The sequence below is a fragment of the Artemia franciscana genome, chromosome 9, assembly GCF_032884065.1.
Source record: "Artemia franciscana chromosome 9, ASM3288406v1, whole genome shotgun sequence".
Taxonomy (NCBI): domain Eukaryota; kingdom Metazoa; phylum Arthropoda; class Branchiopoda; order Anostraca; family Artemiidae; genus Artemia; species Artemia franciscana.
In genome coordinates this window covers 29,482,185-29,508,487 of record NC_088871.1, presented here as the reverse complement: position 1 = coordinate 29,508,487, position 26,303 = coordinate 29,482,185, and the positions used below count along the sequence as shown (strand labels likewise).

Genomic DNA, 26,303 nt, shown 5'->3' with positions numbered 1-26,303 from the left:
TCAAGACCAAAATTTAATTTCAAACTTTCAACCCCTGAAAAAGACAATTCCAAGAGGATTTGAACCGTGCAAAATAAATGAAAGCAGTGAAAAACATGAACCAAATATTAAAATTCGCCGAGATGGCCGAATAGGTTTCAAACCACGAGGATGTATCTAAAATGTCATGTCATTTGTGAACTCACTGCACTAACTTAAAGCACCTTCAAACTGCTATAAAATTGTCCAGTAAAAATTTTAATATCAACTACGGTAAGTCTGTTGCAAAGTAACAGTTAATTGACGTTTCGAATTATATTTTTGCTATTGCTGCAGAGACAACTTTCTAAAGTAAAGTCTAAGTAAAGAGCCATAAAGCTAAAATGTACTGTTTTGTTTATTTTTCTCACAGCCACTTCATGTGGAAGGGCTAATCGTATAAACTTCAGAGGAGGCTTGTCCGATTAGAAATAGAAAGTTTTAGCGCCCTTTCCGAGTATCGAAAATGATTGGAAGTCAACGAGCCCCCCCCCCCCCGCTCTTTTTACTGCTCCCCCTCCCCTTAGAAAAAAATATTCAGTAACAATTTGAGATTGCCATTTCGTTAAGACTTTCGTGGTTGCAGCGATAGCTGCAACCAAGTTAAAGACGAATATTGCCCATATTAACAAAAAAAAACAACCTGAAATCCTTAAAAAATGGTGTAGGATCGAAACATATATTAACCATTGGATTTATTTTGGCCGAAAACTTGTCCAAGAAACTTACAGTTCCTTGGCTTGAAAAACAAGGACAATCCCTTGCCTTGAATAACAAGGAAAATTGCTCTTTTTGCATGTGAAGCAGCTTTTTTTTCGTTTTCTCCTTCTCCACATCTAGCAGGGCAATGGAAAATCATAGAGAGCAGTATAAAGACTCACGTTAGAGCAAATTGTTTCATATTCTTACTTTTTTAATTAACCAAGCATAATATTTGAAATGAAATGTTTTTTTAAGCAAAAACTGTATTTCCGTATACAAGATGGTGAATGATGTCATAAATGTGGGTTACAGCTATAAATGACGTAAAAAAGTATATAAGGCAGCATGAAAATGCAAGATTATACGGCCGATTAACACGCTAAAAGTCGAGGATGTGTACAAAGAACTAAGCGATTATTTAATGAAGTGTCAAGTAGACTTGCTGATGATATTGAAGCAATAGCAATAGTGAAGGATGTGCTAAAAATTCTGTTGATGGAAAAATAATAATGCAATTAGAACTGAACACAGCTTCATTTACATACATTTACATATATAACTGAACTACAGTAAATTTATGCATAGAACCGAACACACATTTACATGTAGAGCTGAACACTGGTACATTTACCAATAGAATTGAACACTGGTACGTTTACAAACAGAGCTGAACATTCTTGCATAACTTGCAAAACTACAGGCGAGGAACTTCACCATGTTTTTCAAAAGTAACAAAAGTTAAAAATTACATAAAAAACAGTCCATTAAAAGCAAGGTTGTTTGCAAAACTGTGTAAAGATGTGCGAGCTAATTACACGTCAGTTATGTACTATTGTAAAGTGCTCTGGCTGTCTCATACAAAGAACTCAAAGAAGAAATTGCTATGTTTCTCGAGGGAAATCATAACGAAGACGTCAGTATGTTTACGGATGATAATTTTACTGTTAAACTTACATATTTGGTTGATATTGTAGAAAAATTGAGGGTCCTCAATAAATCTATGCAACGACCTCAAATGCATTTGCTTATACAAAAAGACAAAGTGAAAGCATTTATTAATAAAGTGGAGCTATGGAAACCAAATTTGTAAAAAAAAATAAAATAAGATTGACATTTTCCGCAGTTAAATTTATGCGCCCGAGTAAATATAGAAGCAAACAAACATCTCTTTGTTGAACACTTGAATTGTTTGTTGCTTCGATTTCCGAATTAATTTGGTGATCTTGATCTTACAAAGTTTGCGTGGATACAGTCCATTTATCGACGAAGAAGATAATGAATTTCGATTGACAAGTATTGAAAAGAAAAATTGATTGAACTATCTTGTAAGACTACATTAAAACATAAATTTCAGAATGTATCTCTGGTTCAATTCGGGTTGAATCTTCATACACATACTTTAAATTATACAATACATTCTACAGTTTATTATTATACGATACAAGACATTGTCAAAAAAAGCTTTGAAAGGAGGTGACTAAGCTTACCAAGGTAGGTAAATTCATCGACCCACTCTATATTATCATGTTCAAGGTTGAAATTTCCGGTTCCCCCTCTTTCGGCCCCAGCTATAGTGGTTACAGTTCCATTTCTGTTGACTCCGACCCCGGTTCCAGTTCTGGTTCCACCCATTCCGGTTCCGTCAGTCCCGGTTCAGGATCCGACACTTCTGCCACACGACCCATTTAAAAGTCAAAGTGATTGTAGGGCAGCCCTTTTCTTGGTTTCAGACCAGGGCACTTCGTATAGAAGGAGTTGCCGTAGAAACTTCCAAAGGGTCTCACGTCCGGTACCCTTTCTAATAGTGCCCACATCGCTCTTTACTTAGGCAGCGCTATTGCGGTGCCTATGATATTACAGATACGCTATTTTGACAAGCTTATTCCACAGTTCTTTGTGTTTACCTTGCTACTAAAACTTGAATAAATTCTAATTGTCATTGGGGTGGATAGCACAAAAACATCTAGTTTGATTATACCCACAACATTTTAGCCTTTCCCCCACCGCATATACAAAATTTGAGGTCCCCCTGTCCCTCCCATATCCTTGGGAAAACCTGGGAATCTTGGCCAAAGGGACGACTCTCAAAAGCTCCTAGCTGTTTAGACCACAAAACCAAAACACGCAGCCTTTCCTTCTACAACTTATCTCTAAATAATGGGTAACTTACATTATATATGGACGTTGCCTCGGGACTGCGGTGGTGATGATGTTTACCCCGAAGGAATACTTGTTAGATCTTTCGGTATTTCTGAACAAAATGGCAGTCTCAAATTAAAATACAATATCACGGTGTTATGGAGGAGGGGGGCACAGAATAGCAGAAGAGCAAAAAGGGAGACTGGCTGCTTTCAAGTCACTTCTGATCCATAAAAAGTACAATACAATTGTCAATTTCCAATCGAATGAGCCCTCTCCCAAGTTGTGATAACTACCCCTTCCATATAAAGTAGCTGGGGAAAAAATATTTTTTCGTCCTTTTCTGGCTTTTACCACGCATCGTTTTGGACAGGGACCAGTATTTTTAATTTTTCCATTTTTCTTTTTCTATTGGGGTCCCCTTAGGCCAAGTAATGAAGGATATAGGTTTCAAGCCAATTAGGAAACAAATTCTGGCTATTTATTGAGTGCCATTGTTGTGGTTTGTTTTGTTTTTTTTTAGGGGAGAGGGTACGATGCACTGGAAATTTTTTGTGCATTAAGCTCTTCTTGGTCCAAGGTCGATGGCTCTAAGCTTCAAACTGATTAGGAATGGAAGTTTTTTGGTTTGTTTCTTGGCTCCTTAACTTAACCCCTTCCACAAAAAACTGTTTAATCCAGTTGACTCAGAGAACGATTCGCGGATATTTCAAACCAATTACTTATCCAATATTAAATCAGTTCCATTATAAAATGTATGGGTAAGTCATAGGCAATTTGCAATGTTTATGGCCCTTGTCTCATGGTCATTGAGAGTTAAGTCATCCCCGGACGTATGTTTATAGGTCGTTTTGACTATTCTGAACAATACGCGAACCTCAAAATTTTGATCGGGTGTCTTGGGGGTTAGTTGGCAGAGAGGGAGGAGGGTTAGGGATGTCAAAAAACAGCATTGGATGGGGGAGGTTACCCTAAAATCACTTTTGACTCATGAAAAGGGCACTAGAACTTCCCATTTCCATTCAAATGAGCCCCCCCCCTCAGAATTTCTACAGCCATCTCTTCCTTGGAAGTGGGAAGGAAAAAAACTAATAATATATTGAAAGTATATGGATCTTTACTTAGCGGGACTTAAGCGCTGACACCAATAATAACAAGAAACAATAAAAAACTTCAATGGTCGGTTCTTATAAAAAATAGTATAATCAACTAAAGATCTTGTTATAAAAGAAACTGTGAACAAGAAATATCTTAGATAGGGCTGAGGCCTTTTCCACTGACAAACCGAATTTTAAAATCACAATCTGAATTGTAAATTTGCTGTTCTGCTACTAATCAAGATTATGAAAATTTTGTTCCACTGACAATCACGATTGTAAATTCGTAATCTGGGTTGTGCATTTTACAACTACGCTCGAAAGAAAGATTGTGTGTTTAGATAGCTGATTTTTCCCGGTCTTCAGTTGGCTTTACAAACTTTGTTGTCCCCCAGGTTGAGACTCGACAATCCAATTTTATAAACTGGTTTTATGAACTTCTTTGCTCCACAGATAACTTTCAACCGTGCTTTAAGAATTGGGTTTGTCCGTGGAAAAGGGCTCTGAGCATTACATTAAAAAAGAACAGAAATAAAACTAAAAATAAATTTGTCAAACGAAAGAATAACGCTATATTGAAAAATTGAGACGAACAGGAATTGTCCAATGTGTATCCTGTACCTATTACTGTGTACAGGATACATATTGGATATATATCTAGGATATGTATTGGATATGTATCATAGAATATGTATCTATATTCTTACTGGGGATTGTGTTTAATCTACCTTAATAATCATAACACCCATCATAATTGACTATTGGAACAAGCCAAGTTGAAATGCAACATGGAATATTAGTACATGCCAAGGCATATTTCTCTGAAAGACAATGAACTGCTAATTAGCTATCGTATTTATTTCTCAAAAACAAAGTAACACTATAATATGAAAACACGAATAGATATGACAAATTAATAGAAAAACTAATAGATATGACAAATTAATAGAAAAACTCAAAATCGCAATTCCTATGGGTTTCATCAAGATCCTTAAACTTTTTTGCAGCACAATTTCTATCTTCAAACAAACCAACTTGATGATACACAACAGAAAGTAAAAAGTAAGCATCTTTCAATTTAAGATATGACTGATTATTTTTAAAGATCACTGCACATTTTTCCAGATCCTTCACAATGCTTATTGTATGATCCATGCTCAGTCCAATATCAGCAGTACATAACTCCGAGGAAACTTTCTCGAAAAGCAGGTCTGCCCAGCCTAAATCACTAACAAAGGGTCTATTTTGGTAATACATAGCGAGCTGAACAGAAAACGTAGGCAAGTTACTTGATCTAAGTAATGAGCAGATAGCTTTCAGGTCAGATGTTTTCAGAGAATTCTGTATCTTGTCATCAATACTAGCCCCTTTTAATATGGCATTCCCATAATTACCACAGAATAAGAAATGTTTTAGTTGCAACACAATAGAATCATATTCAGATACTTTATCACAAATAAATCCAACACGTGTTTCACTCTTATGAGGAGGCGAGCAACAGTCCAAAATTCCAAATCCTTCATTGCTTTCCCCTTGCAGCTGAAAACCTATAGCTGGAATAACACCTGAAATGCTTTCTATGTAAGTTGTGGCAGCAATTTTTTTCATTTCATAATTCATGCTTTCAACAGTGGCAATAAGTTTTAATAATGTATATTCGATGTCCTCAGAGTTTAAATGGATATTAAGAGGCAATTTGTTAAAACTTAAAAGTTTGTAAAGCAGCTGAACAGAGCCATATTTCGAATGAAGAGATAATCTATCAGATTTGCGACTATTAGTGACAATTGTCAGCATATTCTCAATCACTGAACCAAGCACAGGTTGTCCCAAGAGATTCCAGAGCTTGGATAGCTGCATTTTTGAATTCACATTATGCTTCCTTTCTTTCACTGAATTCAGAAACGATATTAACTTAGCTCTGTCTGTATTCACTTCAGACAGTTTTGAAATTAAAGTAAATAAGCCAGACTTATCATTACCAAAAGTAGATGGATGAAACTGTAATAATTGCTTTGAGGAAATAATTCCATTGATAAGCAAAATTTTTTTTGATTCTTCAATGTTAGAAACCATGTGAAGTTCCTGGCTTGAGACCAAAGCCTCTCTTGCAGAGTATGCAATTTCATTTTTAAGACCAAAATGCTCGAACACTTTTGCAAGAACAAGCAAAGCTTGGCCCATTTTATCTGGAAGTTTTGAACTTGCATTTTTCCCTTGAAGCCTGTCAAAAAGTAAATGGGTTTCAAGGATTGCTTCAGAAAGGTAGCCTTTTTCTATCTTCTCATATATTGTCAGCAATTTGCTTTTAGTTTTTTTGGGTATTTTTAAACTAACAGATTTTGTATCAATATATTCTTGAAATCGCTCCATAACTTTGACTTTCTCAGAAAATGTAGTTCTCTGGAATGCAAGAATCATACTCCTAATGAATAGCCCAACAACACTGCTTCTTGATAGCGGGTCTGATTTGACTCCAGCAAGCAAGTTATCACATGTATCCATCAAGTCGGTGAGTCCTTCAACACCCAGGGAAGCCAAATTCGAGAGTATTCTTTTAACATGATCTAACAATGAATGACCTCGGATATCTATATCTCCTAGCCATTTATAAATATTTGGAAATGAAACCTCATCGTCAACATGGCAGAGACACTTCAAAAGAAAATGTAGATTCTTTTCTTTGACAATCTTCAAGGTATTTATATGTGCCTGCGAAGAAAAAATAAGATGACAAAGGACAAAACTAAAAGAGACTGAAATGTAAGAATTAATATTTTAACCGTTTTAATTCTTTAATTGTAGCGAGATTGTAGAAGAGCTGACGAAATTTGAACAAACAAATTTCTAATCTATAACTGAGAACACCTCAGAAAAGACATTTGCCTATATGGGCTAGAAATTCATTTATCGGTCAAACATATATTTATTACAAATTAAAAACTAGTAAAGTATTTTTTAGCATCGGCTAAAGATCCGCTAGAGTTTTTATCCATACATATAGAAGGAAAACAAAAATACCTATTACTATTAAAGGAATACAAAAGCCCTTCTTCAGTTACAAGTGAATCACCAATAAACTGAAAAAAAAAAAAACATTTATGCGAATCACCGTAGCAAGAAGATGGGGCACAGTTAGACTGTTGTAAAGTTTGGAAAGGTGAAACCAACTAAGATTTGCGATATTAGATGCAAGCGAAGCATATGCAACTCGAATCTTTTTGGCAAGGTTTTGAATTACAAGCTTAATAGTTTCTTTAATACTTCTTCCAATGGGCATACTAAGATAAATAAGGCTATCAGAAAGCGGAAATAGATGTTTCAGAAAGTTCAAGTTGCATGTCAGAGTTACCCTTAAGATTGAAAGCGATTACTACAGTTTTATCAACATTAAAATTCAGGCCGATTTGCTGATATTGACGCTGTAGTTTAGAAAAAGTTCTCTTACTTCCCAAAAAGGTGCGATTTAGATTCAAAATATCATCAGTGTAGGTAAATAAAGAAACATCGATTCCACCATAAATACACGTGCACTCGACAAAGCATTAAGCAGCAGAAACTGAGCTATTAACAAGAGCAGGGGAAGTTAAACCACCCTGTCTAACACCCTTATATATACATATATATATATATATATATATATATATATATATATATATATATATATATATATATATATATATATATATATATATATGTAGCTAAGTTGGTAACGCGGTATGTTCCAGGATCTAGGTTCGAGAGATTCCAGGTTCGAACCTTAAATACAAAAGAAGAAAAAACTAAAAAAGGTAAAAACTACAAAAAAACTAAAAAGGAAAAAAACTAAAAAAAATAAAAAAGCTAGAATACTAAAAAAAACTAATAAAAGTTAAAAACTAAAACCAAAAAAAAACTAAAAAAAAGGTAAAAACGAAAAAAACTAAAACGAAAGAAAAACTAAAAACTAATAAAAAAAAACTAAAAAACTAAAAACTGAAAAGAAAAAAGACTAAAAAGAAAAAAGAAAAAAACTAAAAAAGCTAAAAAAAATGGTAAAAACCAATAATAAAACTAAAAGACACAGGGACACAACTACAATGGCGCGTAACTAATATTGGTAGAGCGTTATGTTTCAGGTTGTAGATCTGAAAAGTTCAACCCTGAATACAAAAGAAGAAAAAAAAAACTAAAAACGTTAAAAACTACAAAAAAAACTAAAAAAAAGAAAGAAAAACTAAAAACAAAAAAATTTATTTCATAAACCTATTCAAAAACGAATGTATTCAAACCCGAGTAGCTGAGTTGGTAACGCGTTATGTTCCAGGTTCTAGGTCTGAGAAACTACAAAAAAAAAAATAAAAAAACTAAAAAAAACTAAAACAAGGTAAAAACTACAAAAAAAACTAAAAAGAAAAAAACTAAAAACTAATAAAAAAATTAAAAAAAAACTAAAAAAGAAAAAAAAGAAAAAAAGGAAAAAAACTGAAAAATAAAGGAGAAAAACAAAACTAAAAAAAAACTAAAAAGGTAAAAACTACAAAAAAAACTAAAAAGAAAACAGAAAAAAAAACTAAAAAAAAGGTAAAAACCAAAAAAACTAAAAAGGAAAAAGGAAAAAAAAAACACAAAATTTATTTCATCATATACCAATTCAAAAACGAATCTATATACAGACCGGGACACAGGGACACAAATGACGACCGGAACGCCGGGGGGCACAGGGGGATATCTAAATGACGACAGGGGCACAGGGAATGTTCGATTAGCAATCACCATCAACTCACCATCAAAGCTCAAGGGCAATCATTAGATCATGAGGTATAACTAAAAAAACTAAAAAAAGGTAAAAAACTAAAAACTAAAAAAAAGACCAGTTCAAAAACTAATGCATATACAGACCGGGACACCGATAAATGACGACCGGGACACTCAAAGAGAGATTACAGACTGGGACACCGGGACACAAATGACGAGGGAAGAAAAAAGAAAAAAAACTAAAAAAAAAGTAAAAACCAAAAAAAAAAACTAAAAAGAATATAAATGACGACCGGGACACAGGGACACAACTACAACGGGGACGCCGGAGGGCACAGGGGGATATATAAATGACGACGGGGATATAGGGAATGTTCGGTTAGCAATCACCATCAACAAAGCTCAAGGGCAATCATTAGAATCTTGAGGTATAAATCTGAATACGGATTGTTTTGCCCATTGAGAATTATATGTTGCATGTTCAAGAGTCGGTAAACCTGACAATCTATTTATATGCACAGACAATGGGACAGCAAAGAATGTCGTATATTCGTAAGTTTTACGTAGTTAAAAACATACAACTACAATGGCGCGTAACTAATATGGCGCGTAACGACTTACGCGCGTGGGGGGCCTGGGGGGGCGCTTCGCGTTTGCAGCTATAGTTACCCCAAAAATGTCTTGGACCAATCAGCAGAAGATATTCTCCCTGGAGACCTATTTTGTGACAAAATCATACCAGAGTGTGCGAATTCAGTTTCGAAAAATTTTCAATTGTCGCAACTTATTTTGCGACGTATTTTGGACGAATGTTTCCAAAATAGTTGTGGACTTGTGTTCTAAAGCCACAGGGGGAACTTATTCAGGCTGGAAAAAGAGGAAAATATTGCTGCAGTGAGGGACTCAGTAGGATGCGACCCTAGGAAATCAGTGCATAGACGCAGCCAAGAACTCGGAATGACAAAGGAGTGTAAGGACATCCAAGGAATGCAAGGACAGAAGAAAAAATTGCTGCAGTAAGGGACTCAGTAGGACGCAGCCCTAGAAAATCAGTACGTAGACACAGCCAAGAACGCAGAATGACAAGGGAGTCACTGTGGCGTGTTCTCACGTTTAATTGGACAGAGTAATCCCTCACTACAGCAATTATTTTCTTCTTTCCTTGCACTCTCTTTCCTGCCTGAATAAGTTCCCCCTGTGGCTTTAGAAATAAGTCCACTACCATCCCATGCTCACTGAATTTCGTAACCCAAGTAACAATCGTGATTTTGGTGGAAAGTTGCGACAATGGAAATACCCGATAACTATACAAGAGCTGACTTAAAGGCCTCAGTGGACAGACTTGTCAGTGCTAATCAAATCGGTCATTCACGCACTTTTCGCCTAGAATTTATTGACAAAGCCACCCCAAACGCGGTTCTGGAGCCGAGGATCCGCATTAGACACGAAATTTTCTGCGGTAAGCCCTTTCAATCGATTCCACGTCGATACTTTCACTGTCAAAGTACTTATCCCCTCATTAGAGCTTGCCCCTGCTCAACAGCACATCCCGAGTATTCCAGATCTTCTGGCCCTCTTGTGAATTCCAAGGAAAACACTTGCCAAGCCTCGCCAAAATGTACAAATTGTACCATGGAACACGCAAGTTTCAGTCTGAAACGCAAAATCCTCCGATCGGCTCTCGATAACGTTGATAAATGAATGCCCAACTCTGTTTAGCTTTGTGTCTCTTAATATTAATGGTACGAAAGACAACAATCAACTAATTAATGAGCTGCTTGACAATGATATTGTGTTTTTCACAGGAGCACCTTCTTTCTAAAGTGAATGTTGATAGCCTAAAGCGTTTTCGGACCCATTTTAACTTCTTAAGTGCCACTCAGAAAACCTGTGATAGACCATCAGGAGGTCTGGCCATCTATTTCAGACATATCACTCAGCCGATATTATTGCAAAGTGAAAACATCTCAACGATATAATGTGGTGATATTGCCTTTATAAACGTTTATTTCACCTATAATAAAAAAAATTGTTCAGTTTTTATCTCGTTTTTAGAAGCCCGTAATCGCCTACGAACACTACTTAGCGACCTTGCAAAATAAATTACCAAATGGGTTCTCGTCGGCGACATGAATACTGACTTATTATCTAATTCTGACCGATCTGAAATTTTTCTAGATTCACTGCTCGGAGGATTTCATCTAGCTGACAAATAACTTCTATTCACTTATATTCACAATTGTGGTGGTCTTAATTTCAACCTTGATCATGTAGTTTTGTCAGGTTCAACTCTACTTTCATCAATCGCTCAGGTGGATGACTCTAAAATCCATGACGACCATTTACCAATCACATACCAACTATCTTGCTCTATGGCAAGATTTATGCGCTAAAACCCTCCCAAGTGATTCTCAAAGATAAATTGGAAAAATGTCATTGTTCCTTTATGTATTGGCATTGTCCCAGTTATTATCATCTATTAAAGTACCATTCCACTTATTGCAAACACCTGTATATAGAGCTTCAATGCGGCTAGATATCAACTCCTATAGAGTTCTGTCTCAAGTCTGCCGCTAAAAAAGTTGTCCCTCTGAGCGCGTGCGAACATTTACTCGTAATCCCTTATGGAAGGCTGATCCTAAAGTGAAGATGGCTAAACAAAAAGCTAAGTTCTGGCTCCGCATGTGGATAGCCTGTGATCGTCCTCCTTCTGGTTCAGTCTATCAAATAAAGCAGAAAACCAAACGAGAGTACGAGTTTTCACTGCGTAGAGCCAGACTAAATGCCTGGGATGGTCTCCGCGGCAAGAAATCCTGGTATTGTGTTATAAACAGTGCAGTGTTCGCCTCTAATTTATTCCTCTCTTCGGTTATGTGATTTCGTTTCCCATTATAAAAATAGTTTGTTTTGATTTAATGTTAATCTCCAAAATCATTTTACAAAGCTTTTCAACTCAGTCCTTCCAATTCGTATCAACCAATCTCAAGTGCTATCAGTGGAATCTGGTGTTACACTCCGAGCTTTTAAGCTAGTGAATAAGTCTGAGTCTCTCGATAGTGATGGTTTTTGCTTCAAGTTTTTTTTGCTTATAATTGTCCTGAACTACTGGAGCATGTGCAGTTATTGTTTGAGATGTGCCTGGCACAGTCCATAGTGTCAGATAGTTTTTGTCCGGTTGCATATCTTACATTGCTAAGAGGGGTAAGGACCCCAGATATTGCTCTAATTACCGTCCTATCACTGTGTCTTGTTATGTTTGTAACCTATTTGAATATGTTCTGTTACCGGCCATTAATTCTAAGTGCGATTTTACGCGCTTCAGCTGGGTTTTAGAAAAGATATGGGCTGCGGCCAAGCTCACCATATTGTGGGTGAGCTAATGAAACAAGCTTTGGCTCAAAAAAGCCCCTGTACTGTTTGACTGTTGATATATCTAGTGTTCTGGACAATGTTATTCACGCAAATGCTTTGTTTTCTCTAACAGCGTCTGGCGTTAACCTTTCGGTTGTTTCCGCGCTTAAGTATTGGTATGCTCATTTTTCAGTTAGGGTGAATTGGAACGGCACTGTAGGGGAGCATATCCCTGTTAAAAAAAGGCGTTAGGCAAGGTGCCATGTTAACTCCGAGTATATTTAAGTGTGTTTTAGCTTCGTGTCTCCGACGTCTTCAACTGTCTGTTTTTTTTTAAATGATAGTTTAGGCATTAGTCACGTTGCTTATGCTAATGATGTTTTGCTTCTTTCCGGACAAAAAAATTTTAATTGCAAACTTTGAACTGCTTTCAGCCGTACTATCTGCAGTAGGCCTTCAGTTAATAGTGCCAAATGCAAGTTTTTATGTTTTGGGAGTCCTCCACCAGCATCGCCTCTTTGCTTGAGTTCTTCAACTATACCATACTCAGCAAGCATTAAATGGTTAGGTCTATATTTTTTCACTTCACTTTCGTCTACTTGCTCCACTACTATGTCCAGCGTGCTGAAAAGTATTCGGGTTGGTTACGGAAAATTTTCGCCCAATCGTGGTCGGTATAGCCGAAAAGGACTTTGCTATCTTTATTCTAGTAAGCACTTTCTTATATGATGTAATGCACAGCATAAATAAGATTGTTGAGTTTGCGACACATCAATTATATATAAAACATAATGTCAGCTGGAAGGCCCAAAAAACCAGAAGTTGCAGTTACTACAAATGCTGATTCTTTGGAACCAACGCCTAAACTATCAAACGTGATAAGATGTGAAAAAAGACTACTTGGACTATCAGTTGTGACAATACTGATACGGGCAGCTAAGGCAAAGGCCATTGCTAAATTGTCTGAAGTAATCAAAATCCAAAAACGTGTCAAAAATGAAAATAATGAGCAAAGATGAAGGCGGTTAGAAGATATGTGAAAACGACAATTAGAGCGTGTCAAAAATGAAATGAAGAGTAAACAAACACGCGGTTAGAAGACATGCGACGCCAAGCAAGTGAGAGAGTGAAAAATGAAAATGAAGAGCAAAGATACACGGGATTATAACACATGTGACACCGAACATGTGAGCGAGTCCAAAATGAAAATGAAGAGCAAATACACACGCGGTTAGAAGAACAGCGGCGGCGGGTCAAAAATGAAAAGCAGACACACACGGTTTAAAGATATACGACACCGATCATGTGACCATGTGAAAAATGAAAATGAAAAGCAAAGACATATGCAGTTAGATGACTTGCGATACCAAACATGTGAGCGAGTCAATGAAAACAAACCTATACGGCGAGAATCAAAACGTGTCAAAATTGAAAACGATAGCGATGATAATTGGGTTTGAGATTTTGGCATGAATAGGTTCATCTATGCCTACTATACCTTTGTTTTATTTCATAATGACGAAAGACAAGCCGAGGTAAGACGAACTAAACAAATTGAAAATGATGGCGATGACTATTAGGTTTTGGAGTTTGATATGAATAAGGTCATCAATGCTTACCATACCTTTGAAAATCAAAAACCTGGACTAGTGGAAGAAAAAGAAGTTTCTATCCTACCACCAGAACAATCAAAAGAAACAAAGGTTCAACGATATGTCTTCCATAATGACAATATACCAGCCGAGGCAAAAGAGGAAGTTTTTATCTCACCACCTGAACAATTAAAAGAAGCAAAGGTTCGGCAGCATGTCTTTCATAATGGAAACAGTTAAAGGTCGAATAAAAGAAATGTAATTTTACAAAGGCACTACTTCTAATTTAAGGTCCATTCGGACTTGATGGCATCAAGAAAATGGTCAAATTGTCTGTGCGTATCAATACGCACACTCCCCTTCTATCGCAATCTTTTCAAAGCCTCCCTCTTAACACCCTACCAGAATTCCAATATCCCTTAAAATTTTCCTTATGACACCCTCCCATCCCATTAGGGGACGACCTGCTTTTTGTTTAGCCCTAGTTTTTTTTACCAACAGGGACAGTCTTTGGCAATCTGTCATCCTTCTCCACAAATAGTGTACTAGCAATCTCATTCTTTTTGCATTATAGCCCCTAGAAAGTGCATTGAAACCCATTTTTGCACAGCTTAATTTTTGAGATATGGTCAGTCCGCTGGGTATCCAAAACAATCTAGAGGTATTTTATCTGTAGAACATCTAGAAAATCCTCCTCCATTTTTTTGAATGTCTATGCTTCAGATCCATACTTGACCACTGGTATCACTGCCACTTCCAATATTCTAATTTTGGTTTGCAGACTCAGCTTCCAATTCTTCTAAACTTTTTCGACTGTGACAAAACACCCTAAGCCTTTGCTATTCTACTTTTAGTGTATTCACTACAACCACCTTCTTTGCTGAAAATACTACTTAGGTAAGTGAAGCTGTCCACTTTATTGATCTTCTCATTACCCTACTTGACCTTCACTTATTCCTAGTATTAGCAACTCAGTGTTCTTATCATTAATTTTCAAACCTATTCTGGCACCCTGAACCCACAAAACCTTTAAAAGTTAATTCGTTTTGCTAATATTTTCATCTAAGATGCTTAAAGGTTAAATTATCAGCATAATCTAAATCTAGGGGAGTTTTTCTTCCCCACTTGATTCAATGTTCTACCAGTGCCTTTGCTGTGTTCCTTAGAACAAAGTCCATCAAAATGATCAATGAAAATGGGGATAAAAAGCAATCCTGCTTAACTCTTGATTTAATACGAAACCAGCTACTAACCTCATTTCGTACCTTAACTGCAACAATGTTATTCTCATACATAGCAGTAATTAATTTAATGTTTTCATCTGGTATACCAAACATGAAAAGGACTGTCGCTAAAGCTCTTCTATCAGCTGAACTAAATGCTTGCTCAAAATCTATAAGAGCGATGACTAAAAGCGTTTAATGACTCATGCACTTCTCAATTATTAATCTAAGAGTGAAAACTTGTTGGACATATCCTCTAATCTTCCAAAAATGCACTGTTCTTCTCTTAAAACTTTATCAACAGCATCACTAAGTCTGAAATGTGCAACCATACTAAGTAATTTGCTTCCTACAGAAACCAGGCTAATGCCTCTATAATTACCACACTTACTCTTGTCACCTCTTTTTGTGGATGAGTTTAATTAGAGTTTTCCTAAAATTGCAAGGTAATTACTCTTTTTCAAAAATTATATTCATAATCCTCAGTAGCTTATCTCAAATCTCACAACCAGCATATTTAAAACCCCATTTACCTCAGTATCAGCATCTAGGGACTTATTTTAATCCTTTTAGTACTGTTACTAATTCTTCCTCACAAAATAAATCTTTCTTCACATTCTAAGTGCCACAAACTTTTTCAATTTTTTTCCATATCTTTTCTTGCATCTCTACCACGGTTCAGCACATTCTCAACGTGTTCTGCCCATCTCTCTTTAACTATTTCCTTCTCACTAACTGTGGCCCCTTTCCTATCTTTATCTGGGATATGTCCAGATTGACTATTCCCTCTTAAATTATTAACATGTCAGTATAATGTTTTGCTATTATGCTGTCTGGCTGCATATTCCAGATCATTGGCAATTTTATCCATGACCTCCACTTCACACCTAGTTGATTCACATTTTAATGTTGTCTTCACTTTCTTTTTAGTCATCTTATTACTTATTACTCCAGTAGTGAGGTAGTCACTCTTGTAGTCACTCCTCCTATCTATTAAACATAAAGCATTTTCACTAATATTCCTCGCTGAGTTTCTGACTTCCTTCCCTAAGACGCAATCAGCTACTTCACAAACTATTTTCCTAAAATTATTCCACCAATCTTCTACATTGTCAAATTTTAAACTCTCCATTTTAGTATTCAACTGATCCTGGAAATTTTCTATCATATTCTCATCCTGGAGATTTAACAGAAGAAGTTATATAGAGTGTACTTTTTTGAATGCATATCAAACACCTTGCTTACTAAGAAAACGAAAAAAAACAACAGCTCAAAAGTTCAAGTTACAACGAGACATCACTTCAAGAAAAAAAAACAGCCTCTGGCCAATTTCCATTGAACAAAAATTCTACAGGGTTCTGGAGGAAAAAAGAAAATTAGATAAGAAACAGAACAAGCAAAATTTGGGTCCATTTTATCTGAAAAACTTATATTTTTTCCATTGAAGCTTGTCAAAAAAAGATAAATGGGCAATTCAACACCAGATACTTAATAGAGCGTCCTTTTTAAATGCATATCAAATGCCTCCCAAGCCAGCAATAATACATAGCCCGAAAGTAAATTCTAAGTAAGAAAACTAAACATGCAAAGTTTGGCCCATTTTATCTTGACGTGTTGAAACCATATTTTCCCTTGAAGCCAGTCAAAAAGTAAATGGGTTTCAAGGACAGCTTCAGAGAGGAAAGTTTTCTCATTTTTGTCAAACATTACCAACAATTTTTGGCTATTCTTGCAATTTCATACAGACTGATTTTTAGCCTTTTTTGGAAAATGAATGTGCTCTGAAGAATCAGAAAGATAAATAGAAAAAAAAAATTGGACAAGAAACAATACAAGAAAAGCTTGTCCAATTCAATTCAGAATTTTTGAACTCATATTTCTATAGGCCTCTAGAAAGATATCAAGAAGAGTAAATGATAAGCATGGAATTATATTTTACTCAGTGGGTATGGAATGCTTTTTCACCTTGTTAACCTTCCACCTAAGCTGACAGTCATCACATCCTTTCACTAAATCACAGGCAGACAACTAAATCCTATTGACAGATCTGTGCATTGGTATTGCACATATATCCATTAATTGCAGTGAAAAAACTGACGGAGATGGATATTTTCTAGGCATATCCAGATTGTACTGGGAAAGAATGAGAAGGAAAAGGAGCATCAAAAGCTATCCTAACTGTTTTGAAGCCAAAAGGAAACTCTTTCAAGAGATCTTGGGCACCTGCTTTAGAAAAAGCAAAGGAATAAGAAGGCAAAAACAATCCAGAAATTAGAAATAATTTAATTTTTTCCTTGGAATTTTGCATCTATTAAAATGAAAAGCATGAAGTATGAATTTTCTGCTGCTGGGATACAACCCTATTCTTCTTTGAATCAGGATATTCTTCTCAGAATCTCCCTCTGCATTTTCCCAGTGCTGTTTCAACAAAGTACCAGACCACAATATGGCAATGACTATAAATTCTGTATTAAAAGAACCTTGCTGTCAAACCCTTTAGGCCTTCAAATATCAGACTGAAGATTTTCTTCAGTCCGAAGATTTTCGGACGAAACTGATATGGCCCTAAATTTAGAGTTAGAGTGCTTTACAATACTGTTCAATTTTGAGGATAAAATTCTTCTTTTAATCCAAAAACTGAAAAGAGATGCTTCTTAGTGGGATAATAGTTGGTTATGACCATACTGTTTCTCTGAAATCACCAAAACCATACAGCTAAACACTTTAAAGTCATCTGTCTTGCTTACACATTGTGGTCACCATTTTCCTGATACGAGTTAGTACACAGTGTCCTAAAGGAATTCAACATAAAATCACCGTCATTCCTAATTTTATAGTGGAATAACCCACTTTCTCTCGACTACTGTAATGAGAATGCTATCTATCTCCAAGCATTTGCATGTCAGACTGAAGGCAATGACTCAATTTTCATAGGCCTTCTTCTATTTGATCCTGCAAACAGGCAGCATTGCTGTTACCCTTCTCTAAAACCAAGGTATAAAAGTAAATTTTAGATCCAAGATGGATTAGTCGATATACTCTTACATGTTCCATATAATCTATCTTTGTACAATCCTGAGGCTTGGTATAACCTAATATTTTAAGACCCTAAAAATTCTAAGAGTCTACCAACCAGCCTTAAGCAACAGTGCACTGCCCGGTAAAAAAAAACAACATGATATTACAGGCAACTTTTCAATGTCAACTCCTGCTCCATATAAAAAAAAAAAACTTAAAAAAAAATGTTTGGCTTATAAACATTAGTATAGAAAATATTGGGTTTCATTAAAATCAGTTCAAAAGCCAACCCTTCCCCAGCCCAATTTATTATTGCATAACTAAATATATAACAAAGAGCTTTATAAGTTGGAGAACAACAAGTAGAAAATGGAAGATTCTTGAATTCAAAATATATTGCCGGAATTTCCGGACATTGATGAATTGCTGGACACGAATGTGTTGAGAATATTCGCGCTTCTGGAGACGGAATAATAGTGAATATTGACAGCGTTGCGGCAAGCGGCTTTTGCGATTCATCCCGATCGGTCTTCCGTGGATCAGATGTATAGGTTCTGGAAGGAAAGTTCTACGGAATCGCAAAGGGGATTGGCAACTCGTTTGATTTATCTCTGTTCAAGAACTGTTCTGGAGTTGCTTAAGCGACCCGGATTGGAAATTCCCGGTGTGGCAAGATTGTTTTTAGTGATCAAGGGTCTCTTATTTCAGCCCTTAGAATGGGGTTGAACATTGAATATGAACCGATCCGTGTCTATGAATTTGAGAAAGTCCCGAGATGCTGCAGCAAATGCGAGTCTCCTGAACATCTAATTGCCAACTGTCCTATAGCCTGTTATAAACGTGCTAGATGCTCTAGCCCTCATGAGTATTGCAAAGACACCCAATGTACAGATCTGATAAAATTCGCAAACTGTGGTGATGATCATGTGGCATTTAATTTCCGCTGATCTCGTCTCCAGGCTCTTGTTGAGACCGTTACAGGGCACCTTCATAAATGAACTGTCGCAAAATTTGGGTGTGCTCGTTTAACATTAACGGGACTAAAGACGAAGTGCCAAGTCTGGAGGAAAAGTTGAATCGTTTTGATGTCTTTCTCCTGCAAGAACACTTGCTTACTGCCTGCAGTGTGAACTTTTTACGAAGGAATCGTGATCACATTGTGTTTAGTTCCAATGCTAGACAGACTCGGAGTAGGCCTTCTGGTGGCCTCGCGTTTTATATCAGGCGAACTCTTGCATATTTATCACCAATGTCACTCATCTGATCATTTTCTAGCTGTAAGATTTGGTGACTCTTTCCTAATTAATGCTTACCTGCCACATGATAAAAAGTCGGTACAGTCGTTTTCGAGTTTTGCCAAGTCTAGTGATAAGCTACAAGGTTCAATTAGCAGAATTTAATCTCTTGGGTTTTCATGGCTTCTTGTCAGTGATCTAAATTGCAACATTCACATATAATCCAGTCGATCTGAGATCCTGCTAAATGCTCTACCAGCTGCGCATATGATTAAAAGTAAATGTTGCAGCTTCTCATATATCCATAATAGTGGAGCAGTTTCTGATTTGGACCATTGTGTGTGTTCGCCCCTTCTTTATTCCTCTGGTGTTCATGTTGATGATGAGGAAAGAGACTATAACCATCTCCCTCTTAATTTAGATCTATCTATTAGCTCTATAATCAATTTCAGTGCTCCTCCTAAGCCTAGGAAATGGATTTGCAAATGTGACTGGGATAGTGCAAATTGGTCACTGTATTTTTGACTCTCGCTTTTCTGCTATCCACTGTTTGGTGCCTTATCATCTTTTTGGTTCTGGTTATTTTGTCAGTGATGCTCGTGGTACGTTAAACTCTCAGTACAGAAATATCATTTATTCAATTAAACAAGCTGAAGCAATAGCTGTTCCATTGATTCACGTGCAACTTAACACTCATAAGACCTTTTAGAAGTGTGATCCGGAACTTAAGAAAGTAAAGAACCAAGTCAAGTTTTGGTTGAAAATGTGGATTGCTTGCAGTAGACCTTCAAGTGGGCATGTTTTTAGCATCAAACAGAGAAAAAATCGGCTTATAAGCGTCGTCTTCGTGCAGTTTGGTTTTCGATGCTGAATTCCCGACTAATGGTAAACAGGGACAAAATGTGTTGAATGTGTCGAAACTCGAAGAATATCCTTCTAGTGATATTGTTCCAAGACTGTCGTGGATTAAACATTACTTTAACTTTCAACTTTATTCTTTATTCAACTCAAAAAATACACAAACAATATTATGCCCCAACAGAGAGCAGAGCTCGTAAGGCTGGGACAGTGCAAAAACATAAGAAAAACATCAAAATCTCATCGTAATAATGATTTCAAAATATAATACGAAAAAAGACAAACAAAATAGAAAAAAACTCATAAAAGATAAGTAAATATAGAAATATCTGGCAGGAGGGGCGGGGGAGGTCATCCCAGACACAGGGACACAAAACAAACAAACAAATAAGAAGATCAAATGATTTAATTTTCCATCATCAATGGTGAATAGTCAAAATTTTAGCAAACAATCTTTAATATTTGCTTTTTTAAATTTAGCTGAGATTTTTGCTGAGATTTTTGGGATGGACCAAACAGAATTTTATCATTCAGCTTATAATTGTTAGCAATGAAGGGTATTTGGTATCTCATCGAAAACCTTGACCTTTCAGAACTTACAAAAGGAATTCGATACATCCAAGACCTCCGACAATCCGAACGAGGAAGTAAAATTAGCAGAGATTTGTCATAGAAATAATTTTTAGAATTTTGGATTTGAAAATGCCATATGGAAGTATTTAATATTCGTATATCATTTAAATCCAACAAATTTAAGAATGTTTTAGTTTCCGAAACATTTTCAAGTTTTGAAGGTCGATGTAAGAAATTTCCCAAGTATTCTTATTGCCCTATTTTGTAGTACCTGTAAGGGTTTTATATGCTTCCAAAATGTATTAAGATATACAGCTGAGTAATAATTCAAATAAGAAGTAATTAGAGAGTGGTAAATTATTTTTAAAATGGTAAAAGGAAAAATATTCTTCACGCGGTGCATCGACCCAATATTTTGAGCAAGTTTTAATCTTAAATACTCACTATGATTATGAAATTACAAAAGGGGATCAAGAAAAACTCCTAAATAACGATATGATTGGACCCTGCAAATTTTTCGATCACCAACCTGTAGCTCCTCACAAGAAATCTCTCGAGTGGAACGTTTTGAACGACCAAAAACCATAAAATTAGTTTTCTTAAATTTCGGTACTAGATTATTAGAAACAAACCATCGATTAACTGAGGTAACACTTATAGTCAGATTTTCGATAATTTGACTTCGAAAACTGTCCTGGAAGTAAGAAAGACAAGCTTTCCAGGAACAACGAAGATTCTCTGCTCAAAGTTTGCTTTAAAATGTACTTTGCAGCAAACATAGTGTTTCTGTACACTCAGAAAAAACGCACATGTTGAAAGCTCGTCAGTAGCTCTGAGACAGGTCTGAACTTCGTCACAACTTCCAACAGAGGAAGAATATTTTTGTCATCTTTGAATGGTCTTGGACTCAAGCCTTCTAACAATTTCTGAGCTGCTTCAGCTTTAGGATACGGCCAGCAAGCGTCCGAACAAGAAGCTCCAGCTCCATAAGAATTTCATGTACCAATGGTTCTTCAAGCTGGAACTTCAAAGTAAACCGAGTAAAGAGAATAAAACTGTCAACAATGAACTGAAACTCTGCTTTCAAAGTGGACTGCTTCAGGAGTTTTGCTATGTCTTTATATGCGTTTGACCTCATCAAACTAGCATTTCTCTTCACAATGAAGACAGTAAAATACTCGACAATAGCTGGCCACTTTTCAATCATCCTCGCAGCAGCTGGACCAATGAATAGCCATTGGGTTGGTACAAGCTTGACAAAGTTTGACCTGGGAATGCCAGTTTTCTAGTGGATTTTCGAATAGTCTTCCAGCCGTGCAGGCCACCCAGAAAAAGCAATACATCTTCACAATGAGATCAGAGCAAGTCTCCCTGACCTCTTTTAGGCTTTTGCAAAAGGCGTTGTGTACAATGGAGATTCTACAGGTGCCAATGTCTAAAAGTCCATCACCACTTGTTACCTTACGTTTCTCACTGTCCATCAGTCTGAACAGTTTTTTACTCACATTCGAGTTGTCACTACTCAAAGTAGGCTGCTTAGGGAGGGATAAACTGCTACCATCAATTGCATTCAGAATTTCTGATTTTAGGTCCTCTGCAGTGGCATGACCTAAGAAACAATTCTTCAGATGCCTCTCTACCACCTAATTCATCTTTTCAGATTAAAAACGGATTCTAATTTGCAACCTTTTTTTGCTTTCGCTATGGGTAATTTCATCCAATTCTATCACATAATAATTATTACCAATTTCCTCCAATGTAATCTTCTGAAAATGTGGTCCAAGCACTTTGTTCAACAGGTATGTAAACTTGGTTTGCCTGATGGAGAAATTATTAAGAACTGGGTCCTAGAACATTTTCAGAACACTTCTGCTATTCCATCTGCCACAGTAGTCAGATTCAATTATCTTCAGAGCCCATGTAATTTCAGCTATCACTGTTTGCTCATTTACTGAGTAAGTGTAATTCCCAATTTGATTACCTTCCAGGATGCAGCTGGGGGCTAAAGTCAAGAGTTGATTGGGTTTCAGCTTGGTCTGGATGTTGTTTTTTTTTTATGTTCTCTGGTCCGAGAGTGCTGCAGTAGAGAGTAACAGCATTTCTGACAAGCAAGTGGTGAATTGCAAATGACACAGTAGAACAAGTGTAAATCTCCTGGGACTGCTCTGCAACACTCTTTTTATCTGGCACCCTGTTTCATCTTTCTCCTCAAGCCAAACATTCTTAAATGTGCACTTTCCCAATTAAATTCAGTTATAAACAGTTACCATTAAGCCTGAAAAAAGAAGAGAAGTTATGCCAAGAGGCTATTACCCCTCAACTCCCTAAAATCCAAGGCTGGCCCATGTATCTGGCAAAAAACTGACAAAATAATTAACTCTCCTGAAAGCTAGGATAAAAAAAAGTGTATCTAGCATACTACTACTACTACTAATAACTCACTGCAGCACCAAGCTGCCTGAGGCCAACACAGCTATGCACAATCCTCCTCCAACCTAATCTATTCAAGGCCTCCCTCTTTACACCCTCCCAGGAAGTACCCGTTTCCTTTAAATCTTTATTTTTGACATCCTCCCCAACCCAGACAAGGATGGCCTGCTTTTTGAGTAGAACCATAGAATACAAGGCTAGCTAGACCATGTCTTGTTTTCTTTGTGTTGCTTATTAATGTGACTATACCAAAGAAATTTGGCAATGCTATGAAAATTTTGGTGAAAATAAAATGTTATCTGTGTATCTATCTTTAACACTGACAAAATAATTAAAGCAAGGATAAAAAAAAATGTCCTAAGATGACTTCAGAGGCAAAGGGTGTCAATCCTTTTTGCTACTTTACAGTCTCTTTCATTCAGACAGTAATGCTGTTGCCATGAAACAGAATTATGGTTACAAGAACACATGTTGAAAATGACTTACATGAAACAAAAATGACAAAACTGAAATACCATACCTTGCATAGTGGCTTCCATTTCTTAGAGATAAGATGTTCAACTAAAATGGAAGAACATTGATCAGGAAAAAAAATCTTGAGGGAACTGACCACTGATTTAGGGACCTATAGGGACCAAAGCCAGATTTAGGGACTTTGTGGCAGCCCTGAGGCACTCAGCATGCTTCAATATATGGATTCTCATTGTTGCTTGTCTTCTAAATGCAGACAATTTGAGCCTTTTCTTGATGATACGACGTCCAAATGGACCTTAAATTAGAAGTAGTACCTTTGAAAAATTACTTTTCTTTTATTGGACCTTTAACTTTAGCCTCAGCTTGTCATTTTTCATTATGAAAGAAATGTTGCGAAACCTTTGTTTCTTTTAATAGTTCAGGTGGTGGAATAAAAACTTTGTCTTTTGCCTTGACTTGTCTTTTGTCATTATGAAAGACATATTGCTGAACCTTTGTTTCTTTTAATTGTTCAGATGGTAGGACAGAAACTTCTTTTCCTTCCAACAATTTATCTAGTCTAGGTTTTCTATTTTCAAAGGTATAGTAGGCATTGATGACCTTATCTATGTCAAAATCCAAAACCTATTAACCATTGCCATCATTTTCAATTTGTTTAGTTCATTTTACCTTGGCTTGTCTTTTGTCATTATGAAATACATATTGCCAAACCTTTGTTTTTAACAAAGGTATGGTAGGCATAGATGGCCATATCCATGTCAAAATCCCAAATCCAATCATCTTCACTATCATTTTCAATTTTGACATGTTTTGATTCTTGCTGTCCAGGTTGATTTTCATTGACTTGCTCAAATGTTTGGTGTTGCATGCCTTCTAACTGCATGTGTCTCTGCTCTTCATTTTTCATTTGTGACATACTACCACTTTTCTTGTAGCCATGTGCATCTTTTCCTCTTCATTATTGACTTGCTTACTTGCTTGGTGTTGCACATCTTCTAACCATTGTTTCTTTGCTGTTCATTTCATTTTTGACACACTCTAATTGTCATTTTTGCATATCTTTAATCTCCCATATCTTTGCTCTTCATTTTTATTTTTGACATGTTTTTGGATTTAGATTACTTCAGATAATTCAGCAATGACCTTTGCTCTAGCTGCCTTTATCAGTGTTGTTGAAATTGATGGTCCAGGTTATCAGTTTTTGCATCTTATCATGTTTGATAGTTCAGGTGTTGGTTCCAAAGAATCAACATTTATAGTAACTGCAACTACAAATTTTTGTTTTTTGGGCCCTCCAACAGACATTATTTTATATAAATAATTGATGTATTGGAAACTTGACAATCTAATTTATGCTATGCATGACACATAAGAAAATGCTTATATGATGTCATAAGAAATGCTTATATAATGTACTAACTTAGTACATGACATCATTTGCAAAACCAGAATTAAGGCTCTTAACAAATTTTCTCAGACTTCTGACCTATCTAGATTGTTTTTTATGCAAGAATATCCCAAGATATTAATTTTCCCCAAAAAATATGGAACTGTTCCCAAGAAAATACATACATACACAATTATTGCTCACTTATAAAGATAGTATAGTATATACGTGCATTTCAAAACCAGTGGTAATGTACAAAAAAGAAAAAAAGTACAAAATGCCTCTATGCCTCTAAAACATAGTGTAAAAAACCTTCAACCAAAATAATTAGTTCCCTAGAAGAGGTCTCCAACATACCTGGGATCAGTGGTGCATCCCTCCAAAAAAACCATTCCTTGAATTCTCTAAACTTTGGCAATTACACATAAAATATTCAAGGTTTCCCCTATACTCCCCATAGAGGGAGCAGGCACACTTACCTCCTTAGCCATCAACATCATAGGAATTCTAGTGCCCTCTATACAATGGCACACAATTTGCCTGCATCTGCAGCCAACATTTCACTTGCTCTCCATGGAAGGTTAAGTCTCAATTAAAAAATCCTCTCCATACACTACTTTAATATGCTTATAAAACCTTAGACAGAGTGAATTCACAACATCAGTAAGCCAAAACTGGATTACCTGGTCCCTAAGCCACAAATCTAGCAATTTAAGGAAATCACCAGGTTTGTAATCATGACCCTGGCCTTCGTTCAATATCCATGAGAAACCAGCTTTATCCAGCTAGGTTTTAGCCTGTTTTGGCCATGTTACCTTTCTAGGAGATTTCAATATCTCATTATAAGTCACCTTTGCTAGACATCTACTGGCAAATGTAATACCTGTAACCAAAACTTGATTATCTGTATAATTCTCTTATGATGCAAGTTCAGGAAACCCCAATCACCTCTAAGGACCCAAACTACTAAAACTATTCAAGCCAACTACTTTTTTGAAATATATATTCAACAAAAACTCTGATTGTCTCACTTTCTGAATATAATAATTGCTTATTTTGCAAATTCAATTTAAAGCCCTTTTAAAATCCTTGAAAATAATAATTTCATTCTCTGGATATAAAAATGGGTGATATTAGAAAATGACACCTAGTAGTATGTTCACTTTATTAGAAGGTCAGGATCAACTGCTCAACATTTACTGGAGGCTCATGGTACTAATTTTGTTTCTTTGAGAAATTTCTTTAAGAAGAAGTCAACCACTTAGGTGAAGCCAAAGCAGATTATTTTTAAATCTTACACTACAATTTCCTGTGTTGCATGGGCGACAAAACTTCCCAAGATCTCTAATAACTTCTGGTATTATGGCAAGTAAAGCTATCTTGTAGGGAGAAAGGCTGAGGTCGAGTCCATTCACTTTTAACATCTTTACCAGTTTTTTAGCCACGTTTTCTAAATTTAAATTATTCTT

The 26,303-nt window shown here is 36.2% G+C and overlaps 1 protein-coding gene across 5 annotated transcripts; it reads right to left on the bottom strand.

The window, feature by feature from the left end:
- LOC136031249 (uncharacterized) lies at positions 1–26,303 on the bottom strand. Of its 5 annotated transcripts, XM_065710661.1 has the most exons (3): positions 26,133–26,303; positions 23,494–23,742; positions 1–6,668 (listed from the first exon to the last, which is right to left on the bottom strand). In XM_065710661.1, the coding sequence occupies exon 3, from the start codon at positions 6,459–6,461 to the stop codon at positions 4,899–4,901; it is 1,563 nt and encodes a 520-aa protein (XP_065566733.1). In that variant the 5' UTR covers positions 6,462–6,668; positions 23,494–23,742; positions 26,133–26,303; the 3' UTR covers positions 1–4,898. The 5 variants fall into 5 exon arrangements, with proteins under 5 accessions (XP_065566733.1, XP_065566730.1, XP_065566734.1 ...); XM_065710658.1 differs by lacking the exon at positions 23,494–23,742 and having other exon boundaries at positions 26,133–26,289; XM_065710662.1 differs by lacking the exons at positions 23,494–23,742; positions 26,133–26,303 and adding an exon at positions 25,998–26,102.

Coding starts and splice junctions, on each gene's coding strand:
- LOC136031249 (XM_065710658.1), bottom strand. CDS start 26,258: ATGTTAAAAGTGAATGGACTCGACCTCAGCCTTTCTCCCTACAAGATA. Junction 6,669..26,132: donor GCAACACAGGAAATTGTAGT/GTAAGATTTAAA, acceptor TTTTCTTCGCAG/GCACATATAAATACCTTGAA.